Source organism: Dermatophagoides farinae, chromosome 3, assembly GCF_024713945.1.
Source record: "Dermatophagoides farinae isolate YC_2012a chromosome 3, ASM2471394v1, whole genome shotgun sequence".
Classification (NCBI taxonomy): domain Eukaryota; kingdom Metazoa; phylum Arthropoda; class Arachnida; order Sarcoptiformes; family Pyroglyphidae; genus Dermatophagoides; species Dermatophagoides farinae.
In genome coordinates, this window is record NC_134679.1 from 4791097 (window position 1) to 4812752 (window position 21656).

Below are 21656 nucleotides of genomic sequence, written 5' to 3' on the forward strand. Positions count from 1 at the left end.
AGGCAGGCTACATTCGATTCTTTCAATTTTTGAGATCTATCGTCTTGTCTTGTTCATCGTTTTTTCTACGATCATTTACGTTCGTGCAATTGACGATTCAAGTACAATCTCTAAAAACGTTGATATATCTTTTGTCCGATCCGGTGTTCGTTTTTTCTCCAGATTTACATTCAATCCACATGAATAATATGATGATGTTGACGATATGATTATTTGCCAATAGCAAAAAATATTGATGAAAATTTCCTATAAAGTTATTCTCAGGAATTATGTGTATGTGTACGTGTGTTTGTTTATATGACAAATAAATTCCTTATCAAGCTTTTGAATAAAAAAACAAAAAAAAATTCTAGAAGAATTGCGATCATTAACATTATCGATATCATCATGCGAATACCAAGCTTAGGATCCACTCATAATTGGTAAGTGTATTGTCGTATATGCGTCAGTCATTTTTTTTTTGTATTATTTCTATCAACTACAATCGAAACACACGCATGTATGCAAAATTTTTTACAATATTTTTTTTATCTTTTGAACAATGGTAAAATATACCTAGGCAAAATTTAAAACAATAAATTTCATTTTCCTGTCATTTTCATCTTGTCTGTACATTGTTTTCAATATTTTCATTGAATAAAAATTCTGCTTTGTAATGTCATCATCATCATCATCATCATTGTTATTATAATCACGTCGAATACATGTAGTCCATTCCATGAAAACAACAATAGATTTCCGGTTCTATAGATTCTAGTTATATTTTTATTCTTTGCTTGTTATATATTCATAAACAACAACAACAACAACAACAATGATGATGATGATGACTATAAATAACAAAATTCCATTCGAACCGGTAAAAAAAAGAATAGAAATAAAGAAAAATGTAAATGATCGATGAATTGATGATCACATCATTTACATAGAACGATAAACATATATCGATGAATAATTCGACCAAAAAAAAACGATAGAAGTGCCAAAAGGTCGGGGGGCTATTAATATGCCTATTATAATATATGAAATGTTATGTTCGATATAATAATCGGATCGCTTTTCTTTCTTTCTTGCTTCGTTTCGTTTTTTTTTTTTGGTGATCGATTCAAAAATTTTCGGAAATTAGTTTTCGATCGAAATCGATCTTATCGCCGATATTATTATTATTATTATTAAACAGTCGATATAACGATGAGCATTGAATGTAATGAACTCTCTATCTCTATTTCTTCCATTCTCTCTACACATCATGAAGTAAAAAGACGTTAATCGATTATTATTAATTACCAATTGCCATTTTCTATCCAGACCAAAAAAAAACACTTTCAGCAATTAATCATTATTTCGAAAAAATTGAATGTAAGCTTTTTGAAGAGTTTACCCATCCCAATTTTTTTTTATACACATCACACAGATAAATTGCAATTTTTTTTGGGGGATAAAAATTCATTTATTGACAAATATCAAATGCTTTAAAAGCTTTGGATTAAAGTTTTTTTATTGATTGGATACAACAATACACAAAACAATCACAATTGACCTTTTTTTTCATAGAAACTTTAAAATGAAAAGATTAGAAAAAAAAGATTGTTTTTTTTATGGGAGTTAAATTCAATTGAATTGAATTGAAACGAAAACTTTTTTTTTCGTTCTGATCACTGGTTTGAACACACTGTACTTTGAACACAATTATCATTATAATTGAAAAACACATTGAATTTGAAATTTGATTCCGTTTATATTGGTCACTCAGTTAATAAGAAAAAAAATAGAGTGGTTATTTTTAGCCATTTTTTGAAAATTGGCTATTTTAATTGACATAAGGATATTGTTACACATGCACAAATAAAACACACTATGAACTTCTATGGATATATATTTATTATTATTATTATTCTATTACATTGTATCTAATGGTAACGAGATTTGAATTCTCTTCAATTGGTTTTTTTTTATCGCCCATCATCATGATCATCATCATGTCATTTTTTTCTGATTCTACCAATTCAAGTAAATAATACATTTTTATCTGACAGAAATTGATTGTTTAGCTGTTTTATGAGTTTGATTTGTTTTTTTTTCTCTTTCTTTGTCTTGTTTCTTTTCAATATCAAAAACACAAATAATTGTTATATATTCGACAATTATTATCGACAATTTCGATTTTTTTTTGTAGTAAAATAAAATGTGAATGAATGATGTCTTACTTTGGATTCTTGGATGGTTTGGTTGAGCGATCATTATAAACACACACACACACACAAAGTTTCCATGCACACATCTTGGTTATTGATACAGTTTCCATACATTGTCTAATCAAATAATGTTATCATTTATGATTTTGTTTTCAACTTTAAATTCTATCTTTAAATGTCAAGAAATAAACCAGAAGAAAATGTACTGGAAAAAAAACTAGCCTTTAAAATTTATTTGTTGATCATCTGATTGTTATAATAATAATTCTAACTGTTTATTGTAGATAAAAGAAATATAATGCTTACGAACACACACACACACAGAATTTTTTATCAAATTATTTGTTTGCCTGCCTAGATATAAATATATTGTTTTCATCACGAAAAAAATGAATAAAAATAATGATAATAATGATAACACATGTGACATTTTTGGCTTCATTGTTTATTAATTTATCGTTATCGTCGTTACATATTATATTCATTTTTTTTCTGCCTTGTTTTCTTATTCACTTTATGCATTTTTCATTTATTTCTTTATTATTTGATTTCTTTCTTTCTCATTGTTTGCTTCTGTTTTTCATATGTCTAATGAAATTTCATTAGTATAATGATTATCAGGCTTCTATAATCATAACAACAACAACAACAATGAAAAAAAACAGCATCCAAACATATTAGCCGGCATATATATATACAGAGCTGTAAGGTAATTTTTTTTTTGATGAAATTTCTGGAACATCTCATCTGGCTTAACACACTCTTTGTGTCTCTTATAAATTTCATCATATCTCATTCTGGCATTTTTTTTTTTTTAGTTTGCATTTCATCTTTTTATTTCCATATATAACGTAGAATAAATAATCATCATCATCATCATCATCATTATAACAATCTGTTCATTCGTTCATTCATTATTTTATTTTTTTTTCTTGGTTGTTGGTTCAACTTGCTTGGTTATTCTTATTTTCACATGTTTTTTCAGTAGTTTTTTTTCCTTTTTCTTATTCTAAACAAGAACATTATACTAATAATAATAAACGAAAAAAAAAGAAAACGACTAACTAGTTATTATTATTAAAAAAAAGAGAGAAAAAAACCCAAGAAAAATTGATATTTCTTGTTTGAAGGTTTCATTTTCTTTTCTATACATCACTATAATAATGACTGTCTAAAATTTATGGTGTCGATCGGCCTCGTTCACTGGATTCTTGTGTGTGTATTGTTGTTGTTGTTGTTGTATCATGTATTCGAATTCGTTACATTCCTTCTCCAACACATTGGTATCGTTTGTTCTCATATTGCACTTAATGGCTGTATTTTTTTTTCTTTCTATTCTTTGTAGTACAGAATTTTTTTTTGTTTTTTTTACGGCGGAAATAATAATAATAATAATCGTCATTTTTTGTGAAATATAAAACTAATATATTGTTCATTTTATACCTTTGAACTTGTTCGGTTTTTTTTTGAATTCTATAATTTTATTTCATTTTTTTTTCTTGTGTTCATGATCCATTCATCCGGTTAATTTGGTTGATAAATTAAATTTTTCCGGTTGAATGTCGTTCTGATTTTGATATCTTTATATAATGAATTTTTGACGAATTTTTCTTATTACAGTAGTACTACCTTGGTTTAAAATCATTATGGATTGATAAACATCATCATTGATCTATGCCAGTGAGTGAATTTCATAAGAATTTAGTTTTTCTCTTTCTTTTTGTCTCATTAGGATTTGTTCATATCATTTTTCTCCGTATTTGTTTCATACATGCGAATTTTTACATTTGTTTTTTTTGTTTATTTTCTTTTGGTGCCAAATTGTGATAGGAATAATGTAACCGTGGGAAAAAATTTTTAAAAAAAAATCCTATGCTATTCAAAAACACACACACATATTCAAGATCTTTCTGTTTTTCTAGTTAAAAACGAAAGAATCTTATTTATGATTCAAAAGAAAAGAATTTTATGCACAAAAAAAGGATACATATTCAATTTTTTCTTGTCTGCTCACACCAGAAAAAAAAATTCTGACATTCGATTATCATGATATAGTGATTTGAGACATTGAAGGACAAGATAATGTCCTTTGTGGTTAAATTTATCTAATTATATGAACATGATTTTTTTTCATGTCTATAAGTTCATATCAGGAACTATTTTCGATTTGATTCTGTTTGTTTGTTTGTTTGTTTTTTTTTCGTTCTTTTTAATGTATTTATATGGCACATTGCATTTATTAAAAACATCACTAATATCTCTAGGGCAATTTGTCCATCATGTAATTTTGTTTTGTTTACAGTTCAATTGAAATTTTTTTTTCATTTCATTCGATTTTTTATCTTGATCAGACTAGATTTGGTTTCCATCTTCATCATCATTATCATTATGATTTTGATCAGAATTTTTTTTGGTGAAAAAAAATTATTATTAGGATCATAACATTTTAGTGAAGAATGAGCAACATGAAATTGCCAATTTATTAAATTGAAATCAACAATTTATGATATTTGGAAAAAAAATTGTTGTTGCCACGCATTAAATCAATAATTTTCTACTAGAATTTCCAATTTTTTTTTCTAAAAAAAGAAATCAAATGTTCTTCAAAGTATAAATTTGATTCGATTTTCAATGATGAGAATGATAATGATAAAAAATATAAACAAACAAACACAGTAGTTCCTATCAATTACATTCTTACATTTTTAGATTCATTCTCTCTATCTATTTTTGTTAGTTGAATAGTTATCCTTGAAGTTGGAATGTAGAATGTAATTTGTTTGTTTTTTTCCATCTTTTCTCATTCGTTCGACTTCTATGGCCACAATGTCGATTGTCGTTTGATGGGTAGTTGATTGTACTCAAGAGACTTAATTTTTCATCTTCGTTTTTGTTGTCGTTGTTGTTTTTTATCGTTTTTTTTAATTTCCTTTTTTTCTCTCTCTCTCTCTCTCAATATGATCATCGTATTTGTTTTTCATGAATTCAGTGTTATATTCAATGATGATGATTGCTAACAGGAACAACGACAACAACACGAAAATAGATTATTATTACTACGGAATACATCACAGAAAACAAAATGCGAATGATACTAATGATGACTATGGGTATTGATTATTGTTTCTCACTATTTATATCTGAAACGAGAATATAAAAAAAAATCTTATGATCTTGATTTCGATATATAGATGATAGAATCTCTTTTTTTCAATTATATTGTAAATAGTAGTTCGATACGATTCGAGTATCATACGAAACATAAGAAGAAAACAAAAACTGATACTATCATTCATGATTACAATCTACATTCGATACAACCGAAATCAATTGATATGAATCCAATCGGTTTATTCTGTTTTTTTTTTTTTTTTTTTTTGGTTGCTTTTATTTTCTTTCATATTATTATTATTTTTATTCCCATGAAATGAGAAGCAAAATTTGATACAAAATTCACCTACCCACAAATTTTTTTTCCCAATAGACTATTTTCTCAACAACAACAACAACAACAAAAAGTTGAGGAATCGTTTTTCCATGGTGATTATATGATGATGATGATGATGATGATGATTGCTGTAATCGATCGATCAATCGATCATTTGGTGTTGATGGTGATGACGATGATGATGATGATTATGATAAATTTTGTATTCCTTTTTTTCCCCCCATTTTTTTTTGTAATTTTATTTTCAACTCCTCCATTCACAATCCATCTTGATGTTCTGTATAAGTTTTTATATCATTTATCAAAAAAAGAAAAGTGTCCCCAAATTTATGACAAGTTGTTGTAGTTGTTGTTGTTGTTGTTGTTGCTATTCAATATAATTTCAACACGAATCTAAAATGTTGGTGCAAGTTGGAATGTGAATGGAAAAAAAATAAAAAAAGAAAACATGCAAGAAAGCAATTTTTTTTTCTTTCCAACATGCTCGATATATTATAATTGATGGTGATCATCATCATCATCATCATCATGATGGAATTTTAATCATTCACGCACACACACACAACCACTGTCTATGTGATTATTTCCCAAAAAAAAAAAAAAAAAAAATTTCATTCCTCAAGTATCGGAATGTTCATTGTCAATGACCCCTTATATTATTCAAAAATGAATGCAAGTAAAAAAAAAACAATCAATGAACGTAAATGAGTCGTTTAAATATGTAAATAAATAAATAGTCCTATTGGTATTAGTTTTTTTTCTCATTATCGTTAATCATATAGATGACTGTTTCATTACTGTTTTTTGGGATGTTTTTTTTCTCTTTTTCAAAGCAATAAAATCAATTTCAACTTTCAATGTTCGAATGTTCAAATAAATAATTTGATGACAAATGACAATTTTTTTTTTGTTCTGTGTGTTCCAGAATAAGAACGTTTTTTTGAAGAAATAAAACCAAAGAAAAAAAAATATTAATAATTTTCCATTTCATTTATTCAACTGAATATTTACTCAAAAATAAAGCAGCCGTTCTATATTTTTTTTTCTTTTTGACTTTTTTCAATATTTTTTTTTTATTGACTTCCAATAGAATAGTTCCGTCTGCCACGATTCATATTTGAAATGAAAAAAACATACAACCACACACACACACACGCACAATCACCTCGCACATTAGTGATAATGTCGCTTTTGATAGACAAAGATTGAATGGATAAATGAATGAATGAATGAATGAATGTATGAATGACAGCAGATGGGAATCCGGCCAAAGTCAAATATTTCTATTTTCTCTTGCCATTATTTTTTTTTCACCTCCGGAAAACATAATACACTGCTGCCGCTGTTTTTTAATGGTGGGAATAATGCGAAATACCACCACCATCATCATCATCATCATCATCATCATCAATGAATAGCCAGTAGTTGTGTGGCATAGCATAGGCAAAATAAATGTTGAAAATATTTGCAAATGTAAAAATAAATGAATTCAATCAAGCGAGAGAGGAAAATTGAAATTCAACATCTTTAGCAAACAACGAATATTTTGAATGTTGATTTTTTTTTCTCTATCTCTCATAACAATTAGTTTTTCGTTTTTTTTGTCATCATCTTTTTCATATTATTCATTAATTTCGAAGAATTCCTGAACATGATTTGAGGAACGCCAAGTTTGTCGATTGTTGTCATTGTATAAATGGATGAATCGAAAATATTAAAGCAAAATGCGATGATGAAAACTCAATTAATGAATCAGAAAAAGCGACTGATTCGATAATAATACGACATTATTATAGTGTCTAACGGGTTTCTAAACTTGACTTCATCATTCTTCAATGAGAATGAAAGCAAAGATTTTTTTTTCTTTGATACTCTCCATGTTTTGTTCGTTTAAATAAACGATAAAAATAAACGGATGAATGAATCAATGTGAATGGAGAGAAATTATATTTACAATTCTGATTCTATTTGGCCTTACGATTCTGATTACGTTTGAATATACAACTAGAATAGTATTGTAGAATTCACAACATTTTGAATTAGATTAATGTTTTTTTCTACTATAAAATCAGAATTTTTCCTCATCATCATCATCATCATCATCATTTTACTATCACAATTTTTTAATGCTAGCCCATGATAATGATGAATATTATATGATTCTGTAGTGGAGAATGGAATTTTTATTTTCATTTCATTCAAATTTTCAACAATTCAAATCACGATAACAATGATATTGATTTTTCTTTCACCATTTTGTTTAGCTGACATTTCCGATTATGATGATGACAATTTTTTTCTTTTTTATGATTTCAAATTCTCATTTTTTTTCGTAAATATATCTCAACATCAGTCCAGTTTGGATGCTCAATTTTAAACGAAAAATTCGGGCAAGAAAAACCATATTTTTAGGTGTTCGTTTTTGAAAAAAAAATTTTTTTCTTTCTCTTTATACCATTTTGATCCAGCTCCAAAACAAAAAACATGGTACAACTTACTGAGAATCTTCCCAAAATTGTCTGTCTTTTTTTTTCTCTCTCTCTCTTAAAATGTTGTCATTATCGTTGTCGATTTTTTATTTTTTTTTCATTCTCTCCTTATCCATTTATATTATCTTGTTCACTATTGTCTGTTTGATTACTTGACAATTCATCGAGTTTTTTTTTATTCATCTAAATGAAATTGACAATTCCAATTGTGTTTGTGTGTGTGTATATATGAAAAGATATGTATAATTTATGTGAAAATCATTCATTCATACAAAAAAAATTTTTTTTTCTCGTTTTCATTTATTGACCTACGAGCCTATTATTCTATGTGAATCGATATTCTTTGGTTGTTTATTATGATGATGATGACCATTATGATGATGGCACTTGCCATTCATTTATTCATACGAAAAGAGTGTCATCTACACATTTCTCTCTCTCTCTCTTTTCTTTATTATTTTTTCTTCACCATTTCTCATCGGAAATATCTGAGAACAAAAAAAAAATTCTTTGCTTCTGGCCTCTTTAGTATCTCATTTTCAAGATTGTTGTCGTTGTTATTATTATTATAATAATAATAAACATTACAAATAATTTAGCAAGAACAAAACAAAACAAAAAAGAAAAAATAATAATAACTGTTCATAGCCATTGGTCATTTTTCGATTGTTTTGTTTGTTTGATCATATATTATCTATATTTCGATCAAATTGGACAAATGAAAAAAAAATTGCTTGAACATTCATTTTTTCCTATTTATTTTGAGGTTTTAGTTTCGTACAAAATTTTAAGCTTTTAAGAAGGCTCAAAATTAGTGATCGATTCAATTGTCATCGATTGAGTTTATTATTATTATTATGATTGTGTTTTTTTTTTGTTTATTTCAAATTCTGTTTCATTTCAAATTCTGTTTATGTCAAATGTGAAATTATTTCAACAACCAATATGTCAGCTTTCATGTTGTTATCATTATTTTAATAATAACATTTTGAGTACCATGACAACCAAATTGTGAGCGTAAGAAAGAAACAAGAAGAATCTAGTGTTAATAATAATAATTCAAGTTTAATACATCTAAAATCATACACACACACACACACACAAAAATGATATTCTCTAGTTGGTTGTACTTGAATTTTGGTTCAATTCATTTGATTTTGTTTTGTTTTATTTTTTTTCGGCCATTTTTTCTGCCTTCTTATTGAAAATTTAAATTGAAATTCAAATGTTGTCGAGTTTTTTTTGTTGAAATTCTCAACTTAAAAAAAATGACTAATATCATAAATTATACGAACAAAAAACAAACAAACAAATAAGCCATTTTCATCGATTCAGACAGATATCGATGGTGTGTGTGTGTGTGCACTGTCTTTGACTGTTTTTGTTGTAGTTGTTGTTTGATTTAATGAGCTTGAAAGAAACAAAAAAAAATTTTTTTTTTCATAACTTTTTGAAAAACAAGATGGTGATGATGGAGAAGAAGAAGAAAAAAAACTTTTAAACTTTGCCATTATAACAAGCTAAAATAATGATAATTTTTTTGGATGAAATTCTTTCTTTTGTGAATGGAATCTTTGTTTTCAATGATTTGATCCATGTCAATGGTGGCATCTTCATCATAACAGTAAAACACATTGAAAAGTACCAAAGAAAAAAGTTGCCCATTATTTTTTTTGTTTTTTTTATAACACCGTTGTTAGTCTCATTATCAATCATTCTTTACGCTCATTTTTTTTGGCATTTTATTCTGTTGTGTGTGTGTGAAAACAGAATTGTATAAATGATAAATTTTCTGACAGTTTTTTTTTCTCATTACTTCACTAGTAGTAGTAGTAGTAGTAATAGTAGTTTAGTCTGTATGTCATCAAATCCAAGTTTAATTTCATTTAATTTATTATCAACTTCATCATCATCGTAGTAATAGCACATAAGCTGAATGTATCGATAAATCAATTGTACCAATACCTGGAATTATCATTACTTATGTTTCAACGAATACAATCACATAAATGATTAAACATGATTGGCCAAACATTGTTGTTGATGAATGGTTTTTTTTGAATTGTGTGCAAAAAATATCAATTTTCTAAATTCTTCCATCTAACATTGTCTTTTACGCTACAGAGAGACAATTTTTGTTTTTCGTAGACTATATACGCTTAAATAAATTGGATCAATAGAATGTAATAGAGAATAAATAATCATTCTTTTTGAAAATAATGTCCTAAAACAAAGTATCGTCGCATCCAGAATTCTTATTACTAACCATTTATTTCATTTCACCACAAATATTTGATATAACTGAATGGATTTCGAAAAAAAATCTGATGATTCCAATGGGAATTTTATCATTTTCATTACATGGGGAAAAAATAGAAAAGAAATTTCTCACTTTCACTCAATCACTTTGTTAAAATTCTCATTTTTATTCCATTTTGATTTTTTTTTCACTTGATTGTGAATGTATATCCTTGATTGACTAATTTTTATTCATCGTTTAAGTGGATTTCGATGTTTTTTTTTGTTGGTGTGTATGTATTGTTTATTCTGTGGTTAGTAACAAATCGTCACACTTTTATCAAATTGAATTTCTATATTATTTTGTGTTGAAATTTGTCTATGTAATGTATTTCTTCATTGATTGGTTAAATTTAATTGATTGACAAAGACTATGGATAACTAATTCAATAATATCGAAAAAAAAAATTCTTTCATTTCAATTATTTTCCATTCATCCATTATGACAATTTCGAATAGTTAATGCTTACATCATCATTTCGAATTAATTTAATAATAATGGAATAGAAATTTCATTAAAGAATGAGAATAAAGAAAAAAAAATTACAAATCAATTAGCGCCACCAATCGGACATAGGAAAAAAATGACCATCATACTTATTGTATTGTATTCTCAATATTCTTCACATACATACACGATGACATTATACACAATGTAGCTCCTAGAATATCGGCTTCACTGTCAAAATTCTGGGCCAGGTGCGTGTGGGTATTATCATTTCTATTCTATTACACATTGTTCTTCGAAGAAGTCTATTACACTCGTATTGTTATAACTATCATCATCATTATTTTTTTTGAATTAATATTTTGTATCTGGTGGTAGCGATTCTATATATATATTCTCATTTATCTATCTCGGTGTGTAATCTTCACCTATAGGGCATTACATACATACATGGGTTTTTTTTCAATGCTGCCAAAAGGAATTTGCCGAGTATACCATAATCAGTAGGTTTTATTGTTGTTGTTGTTGTTGTTGTTGTTGTTGGTGTTGGTGTTGTTATTGTCCTTGGCCAAGGTTAAAGTTTTTTTGTCGTTATTTCTTCTTTTTCAGCTAAGTTAATCTTAGAGAAAAAAAAATTGTAATTGTGATGAATGTGAATGCTTAAAGCTTCATAACGATGATGATGATCATCATCATTTCTTCGCTGTCACGAATTACTTTTTTTCCTGTATGGTTGTTGTAGTTATCGTCGTTTTTTTTTGGTCAAGATTATTTGAGCTTTCAATTTCAAGAAATGATTATCATTCACAGCTTTCCATTCAAACGAAAACGCATAGACATTTCTTTCGTTTTTTCATTTTTTTTCATAGAAATTGTTACGACTAAAACATGATTCTCATGTTTTTCCTATTTGGTGAACATCTTTTTTTTGTCTGTAATATCGAAAATGATTTTAACGACTAGAATTTTCCTGTTATAATTTCTGTTTTCACATGGTTTCCTATATATATATATGGAATCATTCCCCTCCAATAAGCACTGACCATTTATATATTGAATAATGCTTAAATTCTTCAAATTCCATCATTCATTCAATTCATATGTTCAATGCAGATGGAAAGAACGGTAGAAAGAAAGAGAAGAGAAAAAAAACATTCAACATTTTTTTTATTTAAAATTGAAATATATTTTCAAACTTGTCATTTGTGCATGTATTTTCTGAAATGAATTTTTTTTGAGTTTTCTTTTCTTCATTCATTCAAACACGCACACACACACATATTACACACCATACATCATGATGTTGAGAATATTCACGAAGAATCATCAAGAAACATATCGTGTTAACAACAAGAACTACTAGTACTATTACTACTACTACTACAACTTAAAGCTCATTTACTAGACAATGTTAGCTTAATGATAATTTAGAAATAATTGTTTCAAACACACACACACACAGAACTAAGATAATTGAAAAATTTTTCTTTCATCTTCATCACTAAAATTCTGAATGAGCGTTGATAGTGAATTATTTTTTTCAGAATTCATGTCCAATATAATCATGAAATATAGAAAGTAACTAAAGCTCGTTGACATCATCATCATCATCATTATGGCCATCATTAAAATTGTATAATCATCTATCTAGTCTGGATGAAATGAAGAAAAAAAAAATCCTAATTACCAAATAATAGCTAGTTTATAGGAAATTTTTTTTCTCTCATTTCTGGCTATTCTTTATCTAGATAGAAATTATTATTATTATTATGAAAAAAAAAATTATGGATATGATGATATTTCATATGCCACCAATCCTGTCTATAGGCTATTATTATACGACATTTGGTATTATCAATTGACGAATATCGAATATACATGATAATAGTAATAGTAGACCACAATGATAATGATGATAATATTCACATACAACAATATTCAATACAGATAAATTGAATTTCTATCAATGATTTTGAAATGAATGTTTTTATACAATTCATTGTTCAGATAGATGATTGTGCATATAATATACAGGCGTTTTCATTTTCATTTTCATATGTGTAAGATGTAAAATTCATTGAAATTGACTTTATTCATTCATTTTTGTCCATCCAGAATCATACATATAGATTGAATCTGATCTTTTTCCGTTTTTTTTCATTTTTTTTCATTACCAAAATGAAATAATGATAATGCCATCACATCATTATGTCTTTCATCAAATATGTTGACAGATTGTGTATATGTGTATGTGTGTGTGCATTGAGATGATAAATATAGCTCCTTATATCACAACCAACATTACAATAATAATGACAATGAAATTCAATGGAATACTTGACAATATGGTTTTTTTTATATATATAATATACACACCCGATTCTATCAATTCATTACATTTTTTTTTGCTTACGCAATATCGACCAACCAACCAACCGACCGACCAACTGAATGATAGAATTGAAATGAAATTGAATTAAATCAAATCAAATATATTATTATTATTATGAAAGAATTTTGTATCTCTCTCTCTGTGTGTGTGTGTACAAATACTCGAGCCACATATATCAAAATCAAATCAAAATGAATGAACAAACTGTGAATGCACTCATACATACATACCTACCTTGATTCTAGTTTCTATGGGTCATGAATGATGATGATGAGGACGATGACGATAATGATAATGAATGAATGAATGAGTGAATCCAACAATGTCAAAACAAGAATAATACAACAATGACATTTTTTTTTCTGTGCATGACTGATTTGATTTTTTTTTTCATTATTATTATTTTTTTAGGCCAAACACAAATAGTAATATTAATATGAGAGATAGACTTATGATCAATATTGATATTTCTTCTTTTTTTTCTCTTTTATTTTGATTTTTTTTTCGTTGAATTCAAATGATTTTTTTTTTTGCTTTCTTTTCATCGTATTTTTATCATTTACATGCATTAGATTTTGAATGATATTTGAATGAATGAATGAATTAGGAATAAGATATGAATATTGGACAGAAAAAAAAATTCTGTAGAATTTTTTATATTTTATGCACTGATCATGTATGAGAATCATTTGTGTTTTGTTTTGTTTTTTTTTGCTTATCATTGAAATGTGACAAAAATGAAATGTTTATGAATGATATGATCTTCTTGCGTTTTTTTTTTGATAATATCCTGGAATCATATTTTAATGGACTTCACAAATAATATACAGATAATGTATCTGTATTAGAAATATGTTTTTATTTCGAGCTATTTTCTATTGAAAATTTTTTTCTCTCTCCGAAAAATATGGTTTCCGATTCATAATCAAATTGAATTGAATTTTTTTTTCTTGTTAGAAATACATTTATTTCAATTTGTCGTTATCAACAAACAAAAAAAACAACACGAAAGAATCATATACCTTATTTTTGTTACATCAAACCAAATGGATTTCACTTAATCTGACTCTGTTTTTTTTCTGGTAGAATACAATACGCATGTTTTTGCAGTGCAAAAATATGATATTAATTTTTTATTCAAGAGAAAAAAAGAGGTTTTTGTTGTTTGATTTCATGTTTCTTGCAAAAAGATTAAGTTGTTGAATGAATGATCCTTGAACATTTATAATATGATCATAATCGATTATAAGATTAACACCTTTCATTATTTATTTGTAATCGAATTTTTTTTCTCGGGTAAAAACACGATGAAATTTGTTTACCATACATATATACATGTACAGACTTAACAAAAACCAAATGAAATATAAATGTCCATATGGATTCTACATACTTTATAATCATTCTTTTCTATTTAGTAGTATAGAGAATCCTATTTATTATTCATTTGTTATTATTTTCATATTTTTTTTGCCCCCCTGAAAGAATCATGCACTTTTTTTTATTCTGTACGTCATTCAAAGAGTTATTCAAATATTATTCATGATTGTATGATGATGATGGTAGCCTTGATCATCATACTCAAACTAAATCTAAAAAAAAATCTTTTATAACTTTTTCCTATTGCCATTTAGCACTTTGGTCGGTATCTCTAATGGTGATGGGGAAAAATCCAAGTAAAAAAAAAAAAGAATTAGTTTTCATCACGCAAGGTTCAACTTTTTCTTGATTCTCTTAATAAAGATTTTGATGGCCATCATCATCATCAACATTATCGTCAACGATTTCGCCATATACAATGCAATTGGAACCATAACCATATGAAATTAAGAATCTTTAGAGAAAAAAAAGCATTAGTCGTGTATATTTAGGAAATTTTTAGAATTCCAAGAAATATATATTCTCATTTATGATGATGATGATGATTGAGCTTTGGTTTTTTTGCAATCAATTTTTTTTCGCTCATTTCTATATCCATTCATTGTCATGTTTATTAGAATTATTTTTTACTCTTTCCTCTTTTTTTTATTCATTCTTGGTTAGTACTATATGCAATTGACTGTATAACTGGACCTAACAATATTTGAATGTTTAATTAAGCCATCTAATCATTCATTCATTCATTCATTTATCTACTCAGCATTCATTTATTCGGCACAAATGTTGATGATTATTACAAAAAAAAAAATAGAGAGAAATGGATGAAAATTTGAAAACCTTTTTTTCCTATCTAGAAAATACACGCACACACACACACACAAATTTGCAAATAATTAACTCAAATGAAACAAAATGAGAATGTGCCTTCAATGTTATTATTTTTTATTCTGTTGTATTTTTTGGCTAAAAGAATTGAATGGAATTGAACTTGTGCATGCATGATATTTTTATGTGGAGCGTTGTTGGGCATGGTTCATCCATTCATAGGACTTGAAACTTGAAAACTGACTTACAATTTGGAACTTTAATTTCTGAATTCTGAATGAATGAATGAATGAATGAATCAACAACAATAATGGATAACAAATTTTCAACACAAAGTCTACATCCACTTGAATTGAAACGATGATAAATTTGAATTTGATAATTATTTGCCTAAATTACTTTGTTTGTTTGTTGATAAAAAGTTAAAAAGTCTCTAAAATTTCTCAATGAATGAGGAGAAGAGAAAAAAATTGTAGCTGAATAAACAAATACAAGGGTACAAACAAAAAAAAAGAATAATAAAAACTTTTAATAAAATCAATATTCTGTGTATGTGTGTGTGCGGGAGTGATATAAACAGAATTTCCAATACACACAATTAGAATCAAGTTTTTTTTTTGGTTCACTACTAACACTTTTTTACAAGCACCATTTAATTTGCATATTTTGCTTACAAATTTTCTTTATTTGCACAAAAAAGAATGATTTCATTCATTTGAGAATTTTCAAGAAATTTTGAGAAAAATTTTCAAAATTCATTTCTTCAAATAACCACTTATCCGCATAGACATAAAACCCGTTAACAGAATTTTTAATTATAATTTTTTTTCTTAATAATTCTAGCCTAACTGATCCAATTGGATCTCGTTCATCAACGGCATCACATTCATCTCAATCAATATCATCATCATCCTCATCATTATCATCTACTTCATTATTGTGTCGATTGATACCATCATCAAATGCACATTATGATTCAATGGGACATAATGGTATTGTTGGAATAAATGGTGGTGATAATGAATCCGTACAGGTCGTATTTTCGGCCCAATCTCGTGATGCTATCATCTATGTTACGGTATGTGTGTTTGTAATGTTATTTTATTTTTTTTTTTTTTTTTGGTCACAACCAACCACAATGAACTTTCAAATGAATTTATTATTTTTAAATTTTTAAATTATCTTTAAGCCTAAGGACATTTAGTTCATTTTCAAAATTTTATTACTCATTTCCATTTTCAATTTTACGAATTTTACAGTAGGCAAAATATAAAATGTGTACACTTCATAGTATTTGTGTCATGCAAAAAAAAATGGCAAGATAAATCCAATTTAAATCTTTTTTTGAAATACAAAAAAAAAATTGCCAAACTTTGGAATAATGAACATTTTTTTTCCTATTTTCGATAGCCTTATATACACAAAATGTGAAATGGTTTGTTTGTTTATCCGTTGTTTGTGGTGCAATGTTGAAATTCTTCTTGAAATAGGCCGCCGGTCGGTAAATCTAAAAGATGATACACTCTTATTTTCAAAAAATATTCCGTGGTTCAAGAACTCATGTCAAAAGATTTATGTGAACACAATGCCTATTTGCCCATTTTTTTTTGTTACTTTTGTTTTTGTTGTTTCTTATCATTTTAGTTTGTTTGTCAAAAAAATTTGGTCATTATTTTTGTTATTCTTGTCTGTCGTTGTCTGGTGGTGATGATGATGATGATTATTTGCTTGAATGCTTCAACGTTAACATGTTGACTATTTATGTCCAATGTATTGTTCATCGGCAATGGATCACACTCGGAAAAGAATTCTGGTTTTTTTTTTGTTCGCTATCGACCGGTCAAACTTTTTCAAAACATAAATAACAAATTAGCTTTGGATACTCTGGACAAAAAAAATGAAACAAAAATCGACCGATCGGCTGGCCCCGGCCAAATGAAAGTTGACATTCCAAGAATGAGCAAAAATAATTGAAATGCATTCATTGTTTGATGTCTAGAATATTTATCATTGCCGATAGCAATCATATGAATGTCATTGTAGCTTAGTTTACATTGTAATATCTTGTAATTTTAGATTTAAAAGGAATGACCAAAAAATTCAGCCATTCATTACCTTTTTTGTTAGCCATTGGATTTCATCATCATCACAAAAGTTACCATGTTAACACAATATAGATTTTTTTTACAATTAATTGGATTGGATATATTAATTTTAAAATTATTTTCGTTATCTTTTTTTTTGTTCACACAATAGGTCGTATTGGTCATTTATATAATTATATTTGTCGTATTGGTAGTGACATCATATCGAAAAAGTAGTGCATTACGTGAAACATTGAATCGTCATCTACGTTCACAATATGCAACTGGCCCATTTGGAACGCCTACCATATTGGAAACTGATTCAAATGGCGATCAAGTACACTGTGATACAGTAGATGAGCTACATGAAGGTTCTATTCAACTTTAGCGTAAACAAGTAACAACAACAACAACGCTAAACACATGAAAAAAGTGAAAAAAATTTTTTTTTTTTTTTTTTTTTGGAACAAACAAACAGCAAAAAAAAATTCTAAATGGGCGTGAATAAAACTACTACTAAATTACTAAATACATCATATACTAATCATATAATGATTATATTATCATCATCTTGTTTGTTCACAATGTTGTGCAATATTATTGCTTTTAACAAGAAGAAATTTTCATTTTCATTTTCATTTTTTTTTGTTAAACAAACCATCAAACACACATATATACTTATTTTTTTTTGGGCCAAAATTTTGACAATAACATAGACTATAAAAAAAATGAAGAAATCTTGTGAAGAAATGGACATCATCATCATCATATTTATGATAAAATAACTACAGGAAAAAATAAAAATGGAAATTCGAATGACAAAATGACCAATACAGCCATATTATATATTATTAATATTAATATAAATGATAATTGAGGTTGGTCGGTTGTTTGGTTGTTTGTTTGTTGATGATGATGTTTACTACTTTTTTTTCTGATAGCTTAAACAAAAAAAAAATTGTAAAAAAAAATGAGAAACATGGAAAAAATTGACAAACCAAAAAAAATTCTGATACAATTTTTTTTCTTCTCATCATCATCCTATGTCTCTTGTATTTTTTTCTCATTTCACATCAAATCACATTATATTCAATTCTACAACAGCCCTATTATTTTTTTTCTTCACACACACACAATTTTTGATCATTATCCCAAATCGATATCCACAAAAACAGTTCATCATCATCATCATCATCATCATCATCATTATTATTAACTGAATCATAATCATTTTCAAAGAATAAAAAAAAAATTGAATACGAACCAACCAAAATACTCATTATGCCTTTTTTATACAAAAAAAATAAAATAATAAAATGATACCGGCCACACTTTTCTACGGCCAAATCGAATCATCATCATTTTGTCATCAACACACACACACACACAAACACTGAAACACAGAGATATAGAGCATATCACAGATTATCATCATCATCATCATCATTACTACATTTACTATCATCATCATCATCATTATTATTGATTGAATCAAAGAATATCATCAACAACAAAAAAAAACACACAATAGTGTCATTGAATTCCAATCATCAAATACAAAAGACATAAAAAAAAATGTAACAATGGCTCCTAAATATCTCTTCACACTTCAAATGTGTGTGTGTGTTGTTTTGCACATATTTATCTGATCAATGTCTGTGTGTGTGTGTGCTTGTGTGTGCGATGTAGAATCGAAAGGTTTTTATTTACGATCAACAAACATATCTTTTTTTTTTTTTGATAATGGAAAATAAAAGAATTGATGATATATTGTCCCATATTTGATGTTTTTACATTGAACGTTTTTTTCCATTGTTCCTGCTGCATTTTTTTTTTATTTTCAATCTCGTTATTATCAAATATAGAAAGAAAATATATGAACGATAGAGTGAGTGATAGATAGAGCCCATAGTCCCAAGTGAACGACCAAACACGACAAATACACAGACAGACAGAAAGAGAGAATTTTTTGTTTTGTTCATCAATTCTTTACTACATCTTTCAATTTCAGATTTTATTATATATTTTTCACTCTTCATTGAATCATTATTGTTATTTAATTTGTTATATTGACATTATTTTTCTCTTCTCTCTTTCTCTCTCTCTCTCTCTCTGTTTGTTACCATCATTATCATCTTCATTTTTATGTTTTTGGCATGGTTTGTTTGTTTTTTCTCTAATTCTGGTAATTTGATTCGATGATAAAATAATCAATGATGATGATGATGATGATGATGATGGTGATGATCAATATTAAAAAAGAGAAAAAAAAACTAATAAAATAGACATAAAAAAACTTTGAAAATCAGAATAAGATGTGGACACACATTCATACATATATAGATAAATAAATGCCATAAAACATTTATTAATAACAATGTAACATTATTATAGAATCCAAACAACAACAACAAAGAATATTCTATTCCAATAGATAATTGATGTGTACAGCACTTATAATAACTTTTACAACTGCTGTTAGGTTGATGTTCCTTTGATTCATTAGAAAACCAATTGAACTGACAAAAAAAACCAACAACAACAACAACAAAAACTTTGGATAGATAGGCATTCAATCATTGTCATTCTAAAGAATAAAAAAAAAAAAAATAAATAAGATTACCACACACCCAGAAAGGTTCATTCTGGTCATCATGTTTGATGCTTTTTATTTATTAATCAATGATTAATCTTCATTCTACCACCAAACACACATTATCGAATAAAAATAAATTTGCACTTGAAAATAATGAATTCATTTGAGATTCATTCCAACAAATCGATTGACTGATTTATTAGCCAAAAAAAATATGCTGAACAGAAACAGAATCAAACAAACTTTTCATCTGAATCGAATGAAATATACTTCAGAATAGAATAGAAGAGTTAAACCAACCAAATTCTATTCATTTTTTCACTAATCATTTTGATTAAAACAGCAGGAAAAAAAATAATTCTATACTTTATTCGAATCGATCAATTTATCTGTTCCGATTTTGGAAACATTGACAATAATGATGATGGTTGATTGGCATCCAAAAAAAACTTTTTTGTTATCATATCATCAATAAAGTGACAATGAATTCACAATTGGCGGTAGTGGCTCATCTTATCATCGGTAATTGATGTTGATGTTCCAAAATTTTGTTTGTTTGATTGATAAAACAAAATCAATAATGACAAATTGAAGAGAACGATGAAAAAGAAAAAAACTCGCCTGTCATATTCATTAATTATTATTACATTCACACATCATTAATTGATAATGTCATTATAAATTCTGTCATTATTTAGTTGATCTTGTTGTTTGTTTATTGGAGTACCAATACACCAACATACACACACACACACACACACTGTAGAACCATTCATCATTTGCACTTGTTGTTGTTGTTGTTGTTTTTTTTCTTTCCAATTTTTTATTTTTGTTAATATCAATGATGATGATGGTGATGATGACGATGATGACAACATCATTCACACCAAACAAACAAATTGACAAAAATTGATCCATTTTAATTTTTTTTTATCAAATTTTTCTTTCCTTTTCGCCTAAATTCTATCCTAAATCATTCATCTCTTTTTTTTCAATCATTATTATGATTATCAATTATAAATTCTGTTTTTTTTCTGGGAAAAATAAAAAAATTCTTTAAAAAAATTGGCCTCATTATAATATGTTTACTTTGTATATTATACATTATGTGTGGATGGATGAATGAATGAATGAATGAATAAAATCACAACTGTGTGTACTTGTTTACTTGAGTTTTTTTTTTGCTCTTAATATAAATTCGCATAATATTGTAGATATATAATAATTTTCCATTGAAAACATGTGACATTATTTTTTATTCTCATATATATTAATCACGTAATAAAATTTAATCTTTGTTGCTAAATAAAAATAAAAATTCAATGATATAAAGCATCACATAACCATTTTACCATTTGTGACTTACGTGACAATTTCGAATCTTAGTGTGCCAAAAAAAAAAAAAAAAATGTCTTTCAAACATACGTGTGCCTCTTGATGATGATCTCAACATATTGAAATCAAATGATGAGTATTTTTTTTATTTATTTATTTTTTCTTC

At 27.0% G+C, this 21656-nt stretch overlaps 1 protein-coding gene across 2 annotated transcripts; it reads left to right on the forward strand.

The window, feature by feature from the left end:
- The first annotated feature begins 71 nt into the window (after window positions 1–71).
- Window positions 72–20313, forward strand: LOC124494456 (uncharacterized). 2 transcript variants are annotated; one of them, XM_047057624.2, is made up of 4 exons: window positions 72–273; window positions 354–422; window positions 16319–16553; window positions 17732–20313. In XM_047057624.2, the coding sequence occupies exons 1-4, from the start codon at window positions 236–238 to the stop codon at window positions 17945–17947; spliced, it is 558 nt and encodes a 185-aa protein (XP_046913580.1). In that variant the 5' UTR covers window positions 72–235; the 3' UTR covers window positions 17948–20313. The 2 variants fall into 2 exon arrangements, with proteins under 2 accessions (XP_046913580.1, XP_075585478.1); XM_075729363.1 differs by having other exon boundaries at window positions 82–422.
- Window positions 20314–21656: the final 1343 nt, after the last annotated feature.

Bases quoted from the DNA above. Each gene is read 5' to 3' on its own strand.
- LOC124494456 (XM_075729363.1), top strand. From the start codon at position 298: ATGACAAATAAATTCCTTATCAAGCTTTTGAATAAAAAAACAAAAAAA. The intron at 423-16,318 runs GTAAGTGTATTG...TAATAATTCTAG, and splicing joins TTAGGATCCACTCATAATTG to CCTAACTGATCCAATTGGAT. The intron at 16,554-17,731 runs GTATGTGTGTTT...TTCACACAATAG, and splicing joins ATGCTATCATCTATGTTACG to GTCGTATTGGTCATTTATAT.